Raw genomic sequence first — 17,523 nt, 5'->3', positions numbered from 1 at the left:
TTTTACTTTTAATTTTATGGACTTGTGTCTTGAGAGCAGGTTTGTGCATATGAGTGCAGTGCCCAGGGAGGCCAGCAGAGGGCATTAGACACCCCCAAAGAACTGGCTTATAGGCAGTTGTGAGCTGCCCAATTTAGTTGGGTAGTTAAATTCAGGTCCTCTGAAAGAGCAGTGTGCACTCTTAACCTCTGCAACATGGCTCCAGTCCCTTGTTTTTCTTTTTGACTTATAGTTCTTTGTATATTCTGGTTGCAAACAGGCTAAGTGTGTTACCAGATCTCTCCTGATCTACGGCTTGCCTTCTCACTCCTTTCATATATTCCAATGAACAAATGACCTTTGTTTTAACATAGCCAAATCCATTAATCTTTTCCTTCATATGTGGAACTTAATCTAATCAATTTTTAAAATGTTTGCCTTCCTTGAGGTCATGAAGATCTTCTAAGTTTTTAAAAGCTTTATCATTTTACCTCATGTGAGTATGCTTACAAACATCTAGAATGGCTTTTATGACATCCAGGTCAAGATTCAGTATTTCAATGTGGCTGCCCAGTAGACCCAGCACCATTTGTTGAAAATACATTCTTTTCTCTAATGCCTCCATCATCATAAACCAACGATTCATGTGTGCATTAATATATTTCTGAACTTGCTATCTGTTTCATTCTAATACAGATGGTCCTTGATAATGGAGTTACATTCCAATGTACCAATTGTATGTTGGAAACATTGTAAGTTCAGGGCAACTCTCAAACACCATGTTTAGCACACAGCAGACTGCAGAGTAAGACCACTGGCCATGTGATCATGTACTCAATGGAAGCTACACTCACCACTGGGTCTAGGCAGAGTGAGACCATTGGCCATGTGATCATGTGCTCAATGGAAGCTACACTCACCACTGGGTCTAGGCAGAGTGAGGCCATTGGCCATGTGATTATGTACTCAATGGAAGCTACACTCACCACTGGGTCTAGGCAGAGTGAGGCCATTGGCCATGTGATCATGTACTCAATGGAAGCTACACTCACCACTGGGTCTAGCACCACCACACATCACCAGCACAGGTCAAAATTTGAAGTGTACTTTTTACTAAACGAATATCACTCTGTAACATCATAAAGTCTAATAATCACAAACTGAATCACCAAAAGTGGCAGACCATCTGTATTCCTTTTTATTTACTTTCTTTTGGTTTATGTTATTTCCTCTCTCTTCCCGTAACTAAATCTTGGGTGCTCTCCTCTTCTCTTCTCCCTCCATAAGGATTTATATGCAATAGCAATTGCTAGGGGTGAGAAGCTCTGAGCCTTCCCCTCCCGCAAGGAGCTAGTGGCAGTTAATGGTGACTGGGGCTGGGGTAGGGAGAGACTCCTCAGTGGTGTAGTCACTGCTGCATCACCTATGCTCTTAGATAATCTCTCACGCATGCGCATATAAGAAACCCTAGTTAAGTCTATGGGGTCACAGGAGAGAGACAAAGTAGAAAGGAGCCTTAGAAGAAGGGAATCCACGGGAGTAGCAGAAGGACAAGAAGGGGATAATGGGGTAAATATGACCAAATTTATGAAAATCATAATGAAACTCATTATCATGTATCACTAATTAATATATGCTAATAACTAAAAGGGGAAAAAAAAACAAAGCCAAGGACTGAGGATGGATCTCAGTATCAGAACACTCACCCAATGTACAAAATCCTGGGTACCACCCAACACTGCAAAAGTAAGCAAGCAAATAAGTAAGTAAGCATTCTAAATGTGGCCCCATACAACACAAACTGCACTTATGGTGCACTGCTTGGAAGAGAGCTTGTGAGACTCTCATCAACCCCTAGTTAAAGGACATTCAGGAAGAAAGGTGATGTAACAGAAAGGTCCCTGCCACAGTAAGTGGCCCCCAGCACTGAACTATAGTCACTCACGGGCCATCTGCAACAGTTCCACACAGTGGAAGAGTTTAAGGATCAGAGGTAGGTACGTCTCAAGTTAAACAACTTCATGCCCTTTGGGAAGTAACATCATCTTCCAGAATCAGTTTTCTTCCTGTTAAAATATGTGAGATCAATGTGAGAACCTAGAAACTTCGCACATATGCATGACATAAATGGCTGACACAGCTTGACACCATGAATACTATTAATACCCATTTCCTGTTGTCAGCACCTCTTAGGAACTACACAATTTTCTGGTCAGCCCAAGGAAGACCTCTTTAAGACATCATCCAATAATGTTCCACCTTTGGGACCTGGATATGCCTCTGTCTTCTTATCAGAAGCGTTACGTGAATTACTTGGAAAACATTTGATATTTCCAAACATTACGGACATTTGTAAAAGTAGTTCCTCGTGTTTCTTATATCTATGACCTTTAGTTGTTCCATTTTAAAGTTTTTACATTTATGTGCTTCAGTGTTGGGCTGAACTAAGCCTGGGGTTTTACACATGCCAGACAAGTACTCTCACTGAATTACATTCCCAGCCCTATTGCTTTTATCTTAAAGTGGTGATATCTTTAAAATGGGTTAATTCTTGGCATATTTCAATCTGGCCTTAGTTATCAGGAAAATATGCTACAAGAAGCCTGAGCTAAGTACCAGACAGGACTGGTTTGGCCCTGGCTCCCCTACTTGCTAGGCACAGGGCACCTAAGCTAACCTCAGAGCTTCATTATACTGACTCGAAGAACGGGTCTGATGCTCATTCTTGCCTCTTATGGCTTGAAATGAGCCACTAAGGGTAAAGCATTTAGTATGATGTTCCTTTCTTACCTCCCAAGGCCCTGATCCGCTGTCTTTCCAAACTGTTGGAGTTAATGTTTTCAATCGCCAAGATTTAAGGTTCAGCACGACAAATCGGGTACACTATGAAGCTCTTTATTTGCACTGTATCATTTAGTCCTTTTAGGGACCCCATGAGGTCCTAACTTTACACATAAAAGCACTAATAAAGATCTTCGAAGCATTGCCCAGTGTCACATATCCAGAAAGTGACAGAACAGTGTGATGTCTTTGCCACGTCCCCACACACCCACATTCTGCCACTTCCCTACATCTTCCCTTTATTTCTCCGGACCCAGTATCTTAATTTTCTCTCATATGAGCAACTGCTACACACCCATTTTTCCTCTTTGGCTAGCATGGTACCCACAGGTGTCACCCCAGCCTGAAGCGGACTGTGCGTTTCCATCACTAAGCCATGTGCTTTGGTGAATTCTGTGCAGCTGTGCGCCAGTAGATGCTATAGGACCATCTACTAATGGCATCTAGTGTGTTCTACACCACTGGAATGTATAGATCCTGGACTTCATCGTGTCGAAGGACAGTTCGTTTTCTAAGTTTTATTTATTACCATTTCCATCACAGATTCTATGAAATGCTTGCCTCATGTTTCCTGTACTATCCCTGCTCCTATAAGGAGAGTCAATGAAACATTACTCTCCTGTGTGAAAACTGAGATGTGAGCAGCTTGCTCACCTCTGGTACCTCCCACGCTTTTCCTCACGCGACCAGAGCTGCGATAGGAACTGTCCCTATGTCATAGCTTTAGCTGTCAACTTGACATAATCCCAGAGTCACCTAGAAAGAGGGAACTTCAGCTGAAGAATTGCCCCGGTCAGATTAGCATGAGGTTCTTATCTGTGAGGCATTTCCTTAATTGCTACTTGATTTGAGAGGGTGCAGCCCACTGTGTGTGGTGTCACCCAGCGGCAGGTGAGCCTGGGCTGTGCAATAAAAGCAGCTGAGGGGCTCAGCAGTTGAGAGCACTTGCCTCTCTTGTAGAGGGCCCAACTTTGGTTGCCAGAACCCACATAGTGCATCACAACCACCCGGAAGTCTAACTCCAGGGGATCTGATGCCTCCTTTTGGTCTCCTGGGATACCAGGCATGTGTGGTACACATACATACAAACAGGCAAACACTCACATACATTAAAAATAAGTGTGTTCAACTAGAAAGACAGCTGAGCAAGCAGAACAGGTGATCCAGTTAGCAGCGTTAATCTATGGTCTCTGCCTCAGTTCTTGCCTCCAGGTGACTGCCTTGAGCTCTTGCTCTGGCCTCCTTCAATGATGGAATATGATGTGGGAGGAATCCCAATGGCCACTCCCTCCTCCAAGTTGCTTCTGGACACTGTTTTATTATAGCAATAGAAACCAAATTAGGATACCCTCATGAGATAATCGTTTATTTTCAGTAAATGCCCCATCTTGCTTAGCAGCCAATGAGATTATTTAAATCTGTGTCCACCACAAGAATTCTCTTTCCATAAACAGTGGCTTCTAATGCATCTCCATGGGACTCTTGTCCCCTGCACACCGGTCACCCAGGAGCCTTTCTGGTGCTCAGAAAGCCTGGAGAGTGCATCAGGCCAGGGTCTGGACATGATGTTCTTTGAGCCAGGATGTGTTTGCACATTTAAATACAGACTCTGGCTTTTGCAAATTAAGTTCCACTTAATCATCTCGAATCTTCATTTATGCATGTAACAAACAAGAATTTGTTGACTGCTGGGCCAGATGCAAAGCAAGCCAGCTCTTTGTGCTTTCTGAAGTTCTCACTGGATTTTATTCCCCCTTTATTTCCTATGGATGAGGATTCAAGCAGTGTTAGGCTCACCCCATTGGCCACATCATGAACAGGAACTCAAATGACCTGAAGCTGCAGCAGGTCCCCAGGCACGCTAAAGCTGCCTATTTTTAATCACCAAGTTCTCTAGGAGATGTGTCAGTGGATTCCCTACCTGTGGGCTCAAGGCCAATACATTAAAATGAATTCCGTAACACAATTACCAAACTAAGATATGTCATTATCGTTTCATTTCCTCCATAATTGCACTAATGATGTGGGTTTTTTTCTGAAAAAGTAATTTTCCAGATTAACTTCAATGACACTTTATAAAGTACAGTCACCTTCATTTAGGCTCTGACTGAGTCCCAGGTGGTGTTCAGCTTCACTGAGGATCTGTATGGCTCTTTATTGCCCTCTTTTTAAGGCTGTTTCTCCCGCATTTACACATGGTGACCTTAGCTCTTTACTCTTGCAATAGATTATATGAGCAGTGCTTGATTTGCATTTATTCCCGTTTACTGGGGAACTCATAGAACAGAGCAGTAAACACTATCAGACCTGCAGTTACGACTGAAACTGTTCCCTCCTTGGACAAAACTTACAGATGAGTGCATAGTCCAGATGTGAGGCAAGGAAGGAGGCAGTTACCATGATAAAGGGAAAGAAGAGTTATGGGGAGGAGTGTGTCTATTGGTTCTACTTTGATAGACTAAAGAGGGATTCCCGGAAGGACTGCCATCCTCACTGACTCCAATATGAGTGGAATGTGGCTAACCAGGGTACAGGAGAGCCAGAATTCTGGACAGGAGAAAGATGAACAGGCTTGGAAAGGCACAGAGTGTGACCACTCAACCCATGCAAGCCTTGACCTTCACATAAACAAAGATAATTGAAAATAAGCCTGAACTTTTAAAGCCATGTTCAAGGAAATACAAGGCAGAAGACAGGGAGCTGTGTTATCACACAGTCAAACCTCCCTTTGCTGTCTTTCCTAGTTTTCCAAATCTGTCACACAAAAGGCCACACAGGGCAACTGCTCCCCAAATCCCTTTCTTCCATGCTGTCAAGCCTCAAAAACGTCTTCCAGACCAGCCTATATATATGTGTGTGCCTGTTTCCTTGGCCTCTGTTTTCTAGCTATACTTATTCTTCTATTCACAGTCCTCTGCTCTTTTTATGCAAATCTATCTAGCTGAGTAGTATCTTTGGCTCTATTTCCCATTCATTACCCTCATCTCTTTTACAAAGGTCTTGGAGTCAATTAAACAATCCCAAGCCTTAATGAGCTAGAGGTGCCAAGGACACCCTTATGGCTAGAATATTTGCTTCTGTATTTGAAAAGGAACATGTACTATTTGTTCATGAATCTTTAAGTTGAAGAAAGAAAAATCAACAAACCATTGGACACAGACAAAACAGACGATGGAGGGAGACAGTGGGAGAGGAAACTGCCAGAAACAAGAGGCATTCACTGTGTGCCAGGCAGTGCTTGGCACTGAAGTCCAGGCTGGGAAATCTGCAACTCATTCCAGAACCCATAGTAACCATGGGAAATCGGTGGCTAGGTGGCAGGTGTATTCGGATTGTACTTTAAGAAAGCTACTGCAAGATCAATCAATGCATTTAAAACATGTGGGAAGGAGGCAGGCAGGAACGGTGGGAAAGCCAGTAAGGAAGCTGAAAGGAAAGCTGAGAAGAGTCCAACCCCATCATGATGATGTCTGTGAGTGTCAGAAAGGCTTGGGAGGATCATCTTAAATGCATAAGCCAGGCTTTTATGGGGAGAATATGCAGAGGTGGGCAGGACCTCCTGCAGCCCTGACTATCCTCAGCAGCCGACAAGGTTCTTACGATGAGAACCTCCACGGTCTCTTCCCCACAGTGCCTTGGATCTACTCCACGATCCTTCAGGCTCCATAACCACCACCTTAGCTTCATATCTGTGTCACAGGAGACTCTAAAACTAATCATCCCAGGGTGCCCTCAGTTAGAACAGCTGGCACCAAGAAGCCCCAGACTAGGTGGGCTGTAGGCTGGACAATGGAAGGATATGCCATAGAGTGGAGATACCACCATAGTCAATGTTCCTCCAAGTGTAGGATCAAAGAGGTGAGGAGGGTGGCGTCTAACTTGGACCAAATGTCACTAAGTACCACTCTTCATTATGATGTAGATAACACTGCAACATTTGTCCGGCCACTTCCCTTGTCGATGCCTGAGTTTCTTCATCATTCCAAGAAAGCAGAGTCCCTGCACATTAGAATTTAACTTTCTTCAGAAGTACTATTATTAATTAATAGGAAGTTTAGCTTCGTGTTACTCCCGGTTAGCTAAGAATAATGCCTTACTTGTGTAATTGCCGTTTGCAAATCAAGTTTACACACGTTTGATTTGTTCCTCACACTAACTTCTCAGAGGCTGTTATCTCGGTTTTCCTGGGAGTCAGAGGAGTCATATGACTTAGTTAAGGTTACACGGTGATTAAGGAACAAAGCCAGGACTTGAATACTCGTATCCAAACCCTCAACTCCCATGTGCTTTCCTCTTGCTGCCTCTTGAGGTGTGGGGAGATTGTTCTTGCAAAAGCTACTGTGCGCAGCAGGTCTGCTATAGATATCAACATGGCTTCCTGCTCTTTCTGTCGTGTCTTTAAAAATGCTTCTAATTGATCTGGACATCTCTGTCAGGCTTGCATTAATGAAGACCCTGGCTGTCCAAGTACCAGGGCTTCACCAGCATTGGTCCTTCCTGAATCGCAGGCAAACACTTCATCACAGTCAGGACGTTCACCTCGGCTGGAAACATTGGAGAGGATGGCATCCTGAGCTGCACTTTTGAACCCGACATCAAGCTCAATGGCATCGTCATCCAGTGGCTGAAAGAAGGGACCACAGGTTTCGTCCACGAGTTCAAAGGTGGCAAAGACGATTTCTCTCAACAGCATGACATGTTCAGAGGCCGGACTGCAGTGTTTGCTGATCAAGTGGTGGTTGGCAATGCTTCCCTGAGGCTGAAAAACGTGCAGCTCACAGATGCTGGCACCTACACGTGTCACATCCACACCTCAAAAGGCAAGGGGAATGCAAACCTTGAGTATAAGACTGGAGGTGAGTTGCAGGGTGGGGGGAAGGGAAGGACCCAGAGATATCTGAGAATAAAGGGCACAAGTTGCTGATGAAATATCATGGTGTGCTCATACGTGACCAATATTGGACCCAAACTTCCTCAGTTCTGTTAGTAGCCAACTTGTTATGCCAAGACCATACCAGCTTCCACAGTGATCTACTATAATATTAGGACTTAAAATATTTTCTTCTAGCCTCTCATCTTTGAATTTCTAGGTGTATTCCAAAAGATATTCTCTCCCCGCCCCTCCAGAGTCTCACTGTGTAGCCCTAGCTGTCCTGGAACTCATCTGTAGACCAGGCTGGGCCTGAACTCACAGAGATCTGCCTGCCTCTGCCTCCCAACTACCAAGATTAAAGGTAAGGACCACCACTCATGGTTAATAAATAGTCTCTTTAAGGTAGGGCCTGCCATTGCTAATAAGAGAAGCCTATCATCTGTGCTGGGATATTTCAAAACTAATTGGGCCCAAGCCCACATCTGAAATGAGTCTCTTCAGAGACTCCTGACACTGACTATTAGGGAGAAGTCCAAAAAGAACAAATAAAGTAATGCTTTCATATAAACTCAGTACTACCGTCCCAGTGAAACCCATACTTTCTTGTCAACCCAGTCTAATAGATATTTTCTGAAATCATCTACAAGGGATTCAGATGAATACAATGAAGAATATGAAGATGATAAATAAACAAAAGTGGTCATCCCTCCTTTCACAGAGCTTCCAGTGTAGATCTTACAGAAGTGAAGGTCTGTGTGACAAACAGCACCTTAAGAGAAGTAGAAATAGAGTGACTGAGGAGTCAAAGGAAGGGAGAGAACACACCCATGCACACGAGGGAAGGGATAAGAAGCCCCATGGAGAAGTTGAAAGGGGCCTTAAAGGGTGGGCATAAAGTAGCCTGTGCTTTGTAGTCTAAACGAGTCTTTGTAGGCCTTTCTTGAACACCTCCCGTGTATATGTAATGCTACAAAGCATAACCCTAGAGCCATACCTGGATGAGGAGAGTGACACACAACCTGTCTGAGCCTCGGCTTCTTCCTCTGAAGAGGAAGACTAATGGGCAATGCCAAACAGTAAGGGCAACTGCACTAACTTCAGTCACAAACCTAAACAGCGAGACAAGAAAACACAATACTGAATCATGACTTGGGGTCTACAGCGCACACTTAAATGTGCAATGAGGGAGACAAAACAAATTCTGTTCAGATAGAAATTCCAAATAATTGGCTTCCCCCTCCCCTCTTCAGGAGGAGGAGGTGCTGTCCGATGTCTTCCCACTCAGCTCAGTCAGTGTTCACTGGAGGAGGGAAGCCAACTTTCAAAGACACCTGACGCACATTCCCTCCCACCCACAACTGGTGTGGAGAACGCACCTTCTAGCATGCCATGTTGATGGGAGAACTTTACCCTACCACATTCTTCCTCTCCAAAACCCATAACTCAACTCTAACCATGAGAACATCCCCTAAGTCCCAACAGAAAGGCACTCTACACATACTTGAACAGAACTAAAACTGTTAGAGCCATAAAAAGTATGGGAAGACTGAGTAAATGCCACAGCCAATAAGAACCTGAGGTGACACATGACTAAAAACACGCTGGTATAGTAGATGAGATTCTGGGACAACCACAGAAAAAACAATGTTAATGGGAAAATGGGTTAATTACAAATAAAGCCTGGAGTTTTAACATGCTGGTTTCTCAATTTTGACAGAAGGACAATGGCTACATAAGATGCTACATTAGAGGATACTGAACTTTACAGGAATTATCTCTTACCAAATACTGTCTTTGGAACTTCTATGTAAATCTAAGTTGTTCACATAAAGAAACCTAATTGTAAGCTACTTTTAAAAATTAATAAATCAGGATAGCCTGGAAAGATGGCTCCGTGGTTAAGAGCACTGGATATTCTTCCAGAGGACTTGGATTTGGTTCCCAACAGGCACATGCAATGTGCATGGCAGCTCACAACCATCTGTAATTCCAGCTCCAGGGGATCTAATGCCCTCTTCTGGCCTCTACAGGCACTTTATGCACATGGTGCTCATGCATACATGAAGGCAAACACTCAGATACACCAAATAGAAATAAATGTATTTCTTTAAGAAATTAGAAACAGGAGTGGTGGCACACTCCTTAATCCAAGCACTCAAGAGGTAGAGGCAGGTGAATATTTGAGTTCCAGGGCAGCCTGATCTACACAGTGAGTTACAGGACAACCAGAGTTACAAAGAGAAACCCTGCGAGAGAGAGAGAGAGAGAGAGAGAGAGAGAGAGAGAGAGAGAGAGAGAGAGAGAGAGAGAGAGAGAGAGAGAGAGAGAGAGAGATTAGTAAAATAATTCCAAAAATTTTAAAGCTTTATCATGGGTATAATAACAGATAACCATAGGATTATTTCAAGAATCAAATAAAGTAATATTTGGAATACATCTCCAGCACAAAGTATATTCTTGAGACTTAGTTTCCCATGTCATCTCCTAGGAACATGTTCCCTACCTGCTCCAAGCATGTACATCTCATCTTCCTTACTATGGAACAAGCTCACTGGGAGTGGAAGAAAGAGGAGGGTGTGGTATCACAAGCCTGTATCCTCAGTGTGTGGCACTGAAGGCCAGGGGATCAGGAGTTCCATGTCATCCTCACCTCCATGATTAGTTCAAGGGCAGCATACATGAGACTGTCTCAGAAACAAACAGCAGCAAGGGAAAGGTTTCCTTTTGTTCTCACTCAGCATCAATCTAACACTGAGCAAAGAAGCAGCCAAGTGGCTTTATAAACTATTGGCTGTCTGGGGGTCTTGTGTGATGGCTCAGCAGGCAATGGTGCTCGATGTTCAAGTCTGTCAACCTGGGTTTGATCCCTAGAAACCATGTGTCTTAGTTACTTTTCAATTGTTCTCAATATACACCATGACCAAGGCAACTACAGGAGAAGGAGTTCATTGGGGCTTACAGTTGCAGAGGGTGAGTCTATGGTCATCGTGGTATGGAGTATGGCAGCAGGCAGGCAAGCAGACATAGCACTGGAGCAGTAGTTATGAGCTTACATCTGGTTCACAAGCATGAGGCAGAGAGAGAGCTCTAAGTTGGAATGGTGTGAGCACGTGAAACCTCACTGGGATCAAGTATTCAAAAATGAGCTTGTGGCAGCCATCCTCATGCAAATGACCACATCACATAAAGATGAAAGAGGAGAACCAGCTCTACAAAACTGTGCTCCAAGCGTCACAGGTGTGCTGTGGCACATGTTCCTTTACAGTCTTCATCATCACCATCATCACAACAACTTCTAAAAGTATTAATCGTGGACTGCCATTAGGGCATAATAATAAGCCCAGACCCTCAACACTTCCTTCCTTTCTTCATTCATCTGTCTGTCTGTCTGTCTGTCTGTCTGTCTATCTACCTAACTATTGTCTCATGTATTACATCTGGCCCACAGTTTCCTCTCCCTTCTCTCTTCCCAGCCAGTCCCTCCCTGCCACCTCCTCTCTCCCCCGATCAACTCTTTCTCCATTTCCCTCAGAAAAGAGAAGGCTTCTCAGTGATATCAACCAAGCATGACATAACAAGTTGCAATAGACTAGGTATACAACCCCCTCATATCAAGGCTGGACAAGGTGACCCAGTAGGAGGAAACAGTCCCAAAAGCAGGCAACGGAATCAGAGACAGCCCCACTCCTTCTGTTAGGAGTCCTATGAAAACACCAAACTACACAACCATAACATATTGTGAATGTTACTCTGACTAGTAGGAGGAGAAGGGATGTCTTAATTTCCAGATGTCACTTTAATGAGTAGCATCTCTTAGAATAAAACAAACAGCTGCCATTCTATTCCTAGATATCAGAACTATAGCATCTACTCAAACAAAGACCAAATCCCCATGGTGACAAGACCTGTGAGAAGGCTTGCTGTGGTGATAGGAGAATGCTGTCATGCTGTTTGTTTCTTTCTTCTTCTCCTTCCCTCTTTACCTTAAAACGTGAAATCTGGAAGACATCCAAGGCTTGGCCTAAGAAAACAGACTTTTTTCTTTCCTTCTTCCTTTTTTGTGTTAAATGATCCTTGTACCTAGAGAACATTATCTATCATAACACTGATATACATGAAACTCTGGCTCCTGGAGTTTGTGGTATTGGCCAAAGGGATACAATGCACAGCAATGCTCTGAGCAAACAAATCATTATTTATTTATATCTACAACATAATGGGCCACGCACAAACATCACCACGGGGACACACTGACTCACTGAAGAGATAGGAGTGATTGTGGTTGGTTTTTTGCTTTTGTTTTTGTTGGTTTCTTGGTTTTTCAAGACAGGGTTTCTCTGTGTAACAGCTCTGGCTGTCCTAGAACTCACTTTGTAGACCAGGCTGGCCTTGAACTCACAGAGATCTACCTGCCTCTGTCCCCCCAGTGATGAGATTAAAGGTGTACATCACCACCACCTGGCTCGTTGTGTTTTTAAGACCTAGAACTTTAAGGCTTTTTTGTGTAATCTGTCTTTCCTTGACATTCATCCTTTCTGACTTTTGACCCCTCAGCCTTCAGTGTGCCAGAGATAAACGTGGACTATAATGCCAGTTCAGAGAGTTTGCGCTGTGAGGCTCCTCGTTGGTTCCCCCAGCCCACGGTGGCCTGGGCATCTCAAATTGACCAAGGAGCCAACTTCTCAGAAGTCTCCAACACCAGCTTTGAGTTGAACTCTGAGAATGTGACCATGAAGGTTGTGTCTGTACTCTACAACGTCACAATCAACAACACATACTCCTGTATGATCCAGAACAGCATTGCCAAAGCCACAGGGGACATCAAAGTGACAGGTGGGTTTCCTGAGGCTTCCCACCCCCACTCCCCCACCCATGCTGCTGAAGACGAAACCCAGAATCTGGGGCTGCTAGCTGAGCACTCTATTCCTAAACACGCCTACCTGTTGGCCTCCCTGTGTTTTTCACATGTATTATTAGAGAGAAAATAATATATGTCCGCTAAAACTGAATTTATCTAATATGAGCAAAGCCACCAAAATCTCTAGTCTCCCAGATCCTCTAGAGCAGTGGTTAACCTGTGGGTCACCATCCCTTTGAGGGTCGAATGATCCTTTCACAGGTGTTGCCTAAGACCATTGGAAAACACAGATATTTACATCACAATTCATAACAGCAGCAAAATTACAGTTATGAAGTAGCAATGAAAATAATTTTATAGTTGTGGGTCTCCACAACATGAGGAACTGTATTAAAGGGTCACAGCATTAGGAAGGTTGAGAACCATTGCTATAGAGATTTTTATCATAATCCCAGTGGGCTCTGATTTATGTAATCAAAATCCTAACACAGCACAATAACTATAGAATATTGGTTGAAGATGGCGACTGAGCAGGTAATGGTGATGCTTGACTTTAATCCCAGCGCTTGGAAGACAGGTGGATCTCTGTGAGTTTGAGGCTAGCCTCATCTACAAAGTGAGCTCCAGGCTAGGGAGAGGTACACAGTGAGGCTGTCTCAATCTCCTCCCTCCAAAAGGGCTTGGACTGATTTTATCTCACATGCCTTCTCCTTTGTTTTCTAGAGAGCTTTAGTCTTTCTAAGTCAGTGGGAATACTTGGGTGCAGTGTAGAGACATGTTGACTATTTGACAACTGTGATCCACTACATCCTAAATTCCCCCAAACTCACGAGATCCCCACCTGTCCTGGAGAAGGTTTTGAATCTGAAGATCAGAGGTCCACCCCTCTGACTCAGTCTTACTCAGTCATCGTGGGACTGGGTGACATCTCACCAATACTGACCAGTATTGACCACTATCGAGGAAAATCTGGAAACCTTAGCCTGAAGTGACCTCTTGGCAGCCTATCCAAGAAGCCCCCTCGCCTGTCTGCAGTGCTGTAGTGCATGCCAAGCCTAGGAGGAAGCCAGTTTCAAGAAAAACCAGACTCAGCTGGAACTTCTGAGGCTGCAGCACCTTGTGCTTCGCTGAAGCTTTCCTTTAGAGGACAGAGTTGGCAGAAAGAGCCCCTGTCTTTATCAGGAGCAGAGCAATGCAACAAATACCTTGTACACTCAGGATGACTGAGTGTAACTGAGTAAATCATAGGAGCTTACATTTTATTAGAATTACATTTATGGAAGTTAATCTATGGCATGGCAGAAAATACTCACAATCATAGATCTAATAAGGTATTAATACCCAAGATATTTAAAGAACTCTTATAACTTAACAAAAATTAAGTAGCTAAAATGTAAAGGTTTTGTTTTCCAGGGCTAGACTGGCAGACACAGGGTGTTGTGCATGCTAGGCAAGCAGTCTAACACCCAATGACATCTCCAGCTGAAGTCTTGTTGCCTTTCTCCACTCTTCCATGCTTGTGTGCTTTTCATTTTGGTGTGTATATGGTGTACATGTGCATGTTTTTTTCATGTGTTTGCACACATGTACTGAAACAGGGGCTCTTAGTCAAACCCAGAGCTAGTTAGGATAGCCAGCCTGCTCTGTGGATTGATCCCCGGTTTCCACCCTTTGAGACTGGGATTACAGGTATGCTTCAATGCTCACCCGACATTTATGTAGGCTTTTGGGGATCTCAAGTCCACTCCTTATGCTATCATGGCAAGCATCTTAAGCCAGTGATGCATTTCTCCAGCCTGAGAATTGAATTTGAAAATAAGCATATGAGAAAGAGGGCAGTTTTCCAATTATGTTATTCAAATGACCAAAAAGCATACCAATATGAGCTTCATGACATCAATCCTGAGAGGAAAGCTAAGTGAAACAGCAGAAAACTAATCTCCTCAGAGCCCAAGCCCATTGAGATGGTCACCAAAAGACAGTGCACAGAATTAACAAGGGTTGGTGATGAGTAGAGGGACCGGACCACTCATGCACTGTTGTAGGACTGACCCTGTGCAATCAACAGAAAATGACGTGCTCTAAAAAACAGGCTAGTCATATGATCTGACAACCATACTTTTAGGTATAGTCAAAACAAATTAAAGAAGAGTCTCAAATAAATACTTGTATGCTCATGGCAATAGTAATACTATTTATCATAGTCAAGATAATTAAAGCCTGAAATGTCCATTGATGAAATAAATAGCAGATGGATAAAATGCACACAATGAAATACTAGTCAGCCTAGACAGTGCCAAGTATGTTCATAGCAGTTTTAAATCCCATTAGATACCTAGATAAATAGCACGAATATCATTAAAAAGTTAACCCCAGCATTAATATGGGGCCTCTAAGAAGGAGCTATTAATTGTGACTGAAGAAATACATTTGTAAGTGAGGGTCGTGGGAGAAACAGGTATTAGGCTGAGTTCATCTACTATATTTGTTGTGTTCGCAGCTAACACTCAAATGACCATATGCCAGGCACTGCTCTAAGTCCCTCAGGAATCCTTATAATAACCCTGTGAAGTAGGCCATGCTTATTTTAGCTTTCTTTGTAGAGGAAGAAATTGGAGCAAATGAGCATTGAGTTACTTACTGAAGTTAAACACCTAATGAGTGACAGAACTGAAATAGCTACATGAAATTGGATTGTCTGGAAGAAAAGCATAGAAGATAAAATTGATAGTTCCTTATCATTTTATAGAGGTGTGATAGAATCTGATGACACAAAACCTTTAAAGGCCACTGCCTAGGGAAAAGTAGTCCCAAAACCAAGGCACTGGCTGGAGCCCTCCTGTAGAAAAAGTGTCAGATTTTTCCCTTGGCTGTGTGTGTGTCCTCACGGAACTGGACCACAGAATGGACCTTGCCCCATAGGAAGGGAAACTCTTTTCAGTTGATTCTAGAAGTGTGGAGAGAGGAAAACAGAACTGCCCTTTTTAGAAACAAATTTGTCATGTGAAGGGACATCCACCTTCTCTGCGACTCTGAACGTTTTCTCTCTTTACAGATTCGGAGGTCAAAAGGCGGAGTCAGCTGCAGCTGCTGAACTCAGGGCCTCCCCCATGTGTTGCTTCCATCCTTTTGGTCGTCTGGGCACTCCTGTCTCTCTCCGCTTACCTGATGCTAAGATGAGGGGCCGTGGCCACACCAGAGCAGGCTAAGTTACTGGTACAGCAGGTGAGCTAAGCAGAGAATGTGTGCTGGGCAGCTGTAGCCCTCAACCGCTGAGCCATTTCTCCAGCCGTAGACTAAGTGTTGGGAAACAGGAGTCAGACCGCCAGCATCGTCAGCCAAAGAAAGGAATACGCTCGGTTGCTAGGGCAGGGACTTTCTCCCAGCACTGTGAAAAGCAAAGGCTTGCTGGTGCCAACCAAGAGCAGAGTCCTGAGTGACAGATATGGAAACCAGCTCCACACAATTCAACTCTTTGTGTAAATTCAAACACCTGTTCATTTGCTGAGTCACTAGTGGGTGCAAAAAACACCTTTTCAAGGAGCAAGAGCTGTTTAGCCCTGACTTATTATCCCAGGCTGCCCTGATATTCACAAAGCATAGTGAAAGGTATGTAATTGCTGGGTAAGAGACCTTTTCCCCACCCCTACCCTAGCCTGTCTATCTTGGGCTCAGGTGACTCACCAGCTAGCCTCCTGCTGAGATGTGTTCTCTGGCTCCAATTACTGATAGGACATTTCCATTTAAATGTTCTACTGCAAGTAAAATTTGCAGTTCCAGTCAGCTCTCCCACGTGAACTGTGAGACATTCCCATGATACCTGACACTCAGTCCCAGGGGGATTTCTGACTGTCCTGTGTGCTGCCATGGACCCTACCCTACAGTGTTTCCTCCGGGTTGTCTCACACTGATCCTAATCCATTTTTGCCATTGTTTATCCAAGTTAATTCTAATTTATTTTATTTAGTTACATTATGTACATGGGAGTTTTGGTCATATGTATGCCTATGTACCCTGTATGGCCCATAGAGACCAGAAGAGTGTTATCAGAGTCCCTGGAATCAGAGTTACAGACAGTTGTGAGCTGCCATGTGGGTGCTGGGAATTGAACCTCAATCCTCTGGAAGATCAACAGGTGCTCTTAACCACTAAGCCACCTCTCCAGTCCTGGACTAATTGTCTCACTGCTACAGGTGATAGGAAACTAGGGACCAGATGAAAATATTCAGACACGATTTCACCATGGTGTCTTTTTGTTCAAGAACCCAGAACAAGTCTGGGCGCAACTGTATCAGATCTTTTGCATTTTGCTGAGCAATCGGAGTCCATTACTGTCTCTCAAATATTCCCCTGCCCCCGAAACACACACACACACACACACACACACACACACCACACACACCTTTTGCTCTCTCCCACCCTGCCCCTTTTGGGAAATTTATTCTACAGCAATTCATATCCATGACTTCCTCTAATCATTTCAGAGAAGTGCTTTTCAGTCGAAGACCCCTTTCCCAAGGGCCCTTGAATCCCACATTCCCTGCCATGTTACATGGTGCATCCCACCCTCTCTGAGGAACATGTATGCCTTGTCTAGGTATTTAAGATCTGGACGCAGGCAGAGATCTGATCATTTATTTCTTGTTTCTCTTCCCTCTCTTGTTCTCTAAGCTCTTAAGACAGTGCAGTGTAAAAAGTGGATTCTTCATCAGGAAATCTGCCAGCCCCCATCACTTCTGACCCCACGGTTTTCAGCAGGGGGAGACTCTCCCAAGTCCCTTAGGGATTTCACAGGTAGAAAGAGGAACTCTATCTTCCTCTCTTGATCCCTGCTTCCACTCTAAATGAGTTTTTAAATAAGCAGCAACTAGATAACATAACCTATAGAGTATGACTTATCCATCCTTTCCTCATATTCCCTTAGAGCAATAATTTTCAGCTTTTTAAAAAGTCATGTCATACATGTAAAAGA

At 43.8% G+C, this 17,523-nt stretch overlaps 1 protein-coding gene and 1 long non-coding RNA gene across 6 annotated transcripts in view; one reads left to right on the top strand and one right to left on the bottom strand.

Moving 5' to 3' along the window:
• The window catches only part of LOC121142377, a 71,488-nt gene that overhangs the window by 32,002 nt on the left and 21,963 nt on the right, over window positions 1-17,523 (bottom strand). For 2 of the 5 annotated variants that reach the window (XR_005879385.1, XR_005879384.1), the window contains exons 2-4: window positions 14,259-14,347; window positions 11,599-11,691; window positions 1,925-2,045 (exon numbers count right to left, since the gene is read on the bottom strand). This is a non-coding gene — a long non-coding RNA (uncharacterized LOC121142377). Of the gene's footprint in view, window positions 1-1,685; window positions 1,718-1,924; window positions 2,046-11,598; window positions 11,692-14,258; window positions 14,348-17,523 lie in introns of all 5 variants that reach the window. The other 3 variants (XR_005879386.1, XR_005879388.1, XR_005879387.1) reach the window with 3 other exon arrangements.
• Window positions 1-17,523, top strand: part of Vtcn1 (V-set domain containing T cell activation inhibitor 1) — a 63,278-nt gene that overhangs the window by 43,572 nt on the left and 2,183 nt on the right. The window contains exons 3-5 of the mRNA XM_021230996.2: window positions 7,329-7,676; window positions 12,248-12,526; window positions 15,607-15,776. Of these exons, the coding sequence (XP_021086655.1) occupies window positions 7,329-7,676; window positions 12,248-12,526; window positions 15,607-15,731 (752 nt within the window). The 3' untranslated portion in view covers window positions 15,732-15,776. The remainder of the gene's footprint in view (window positions 1-7,328; window positions 7,677-12,247; window positions 12,527-15,606; window positions 15,777-17,523) is intronic.

Source organism: Mesocricetus auratus, unplaced genomic scaffold (genome assembly GCF_017639785.1).
Source record: "Mesocricetus auratus isolate SY011 unplaced genomic scaffold, BCM_Maur_2.0 Super-Scaffold_100009, whole genome shotgun sequence".
In the NCBI taxonomy this organism is placed as follows: domain Eukaryota; kingdom Metazoa; phylum Chordata; class Mammalia; order Rodentia; family Cricetidae; genus Mesocricetus; species Mesocricetus auratus.
This window is presented reverse-complemented; position numbering and strand designations above follow the sequence as displayed.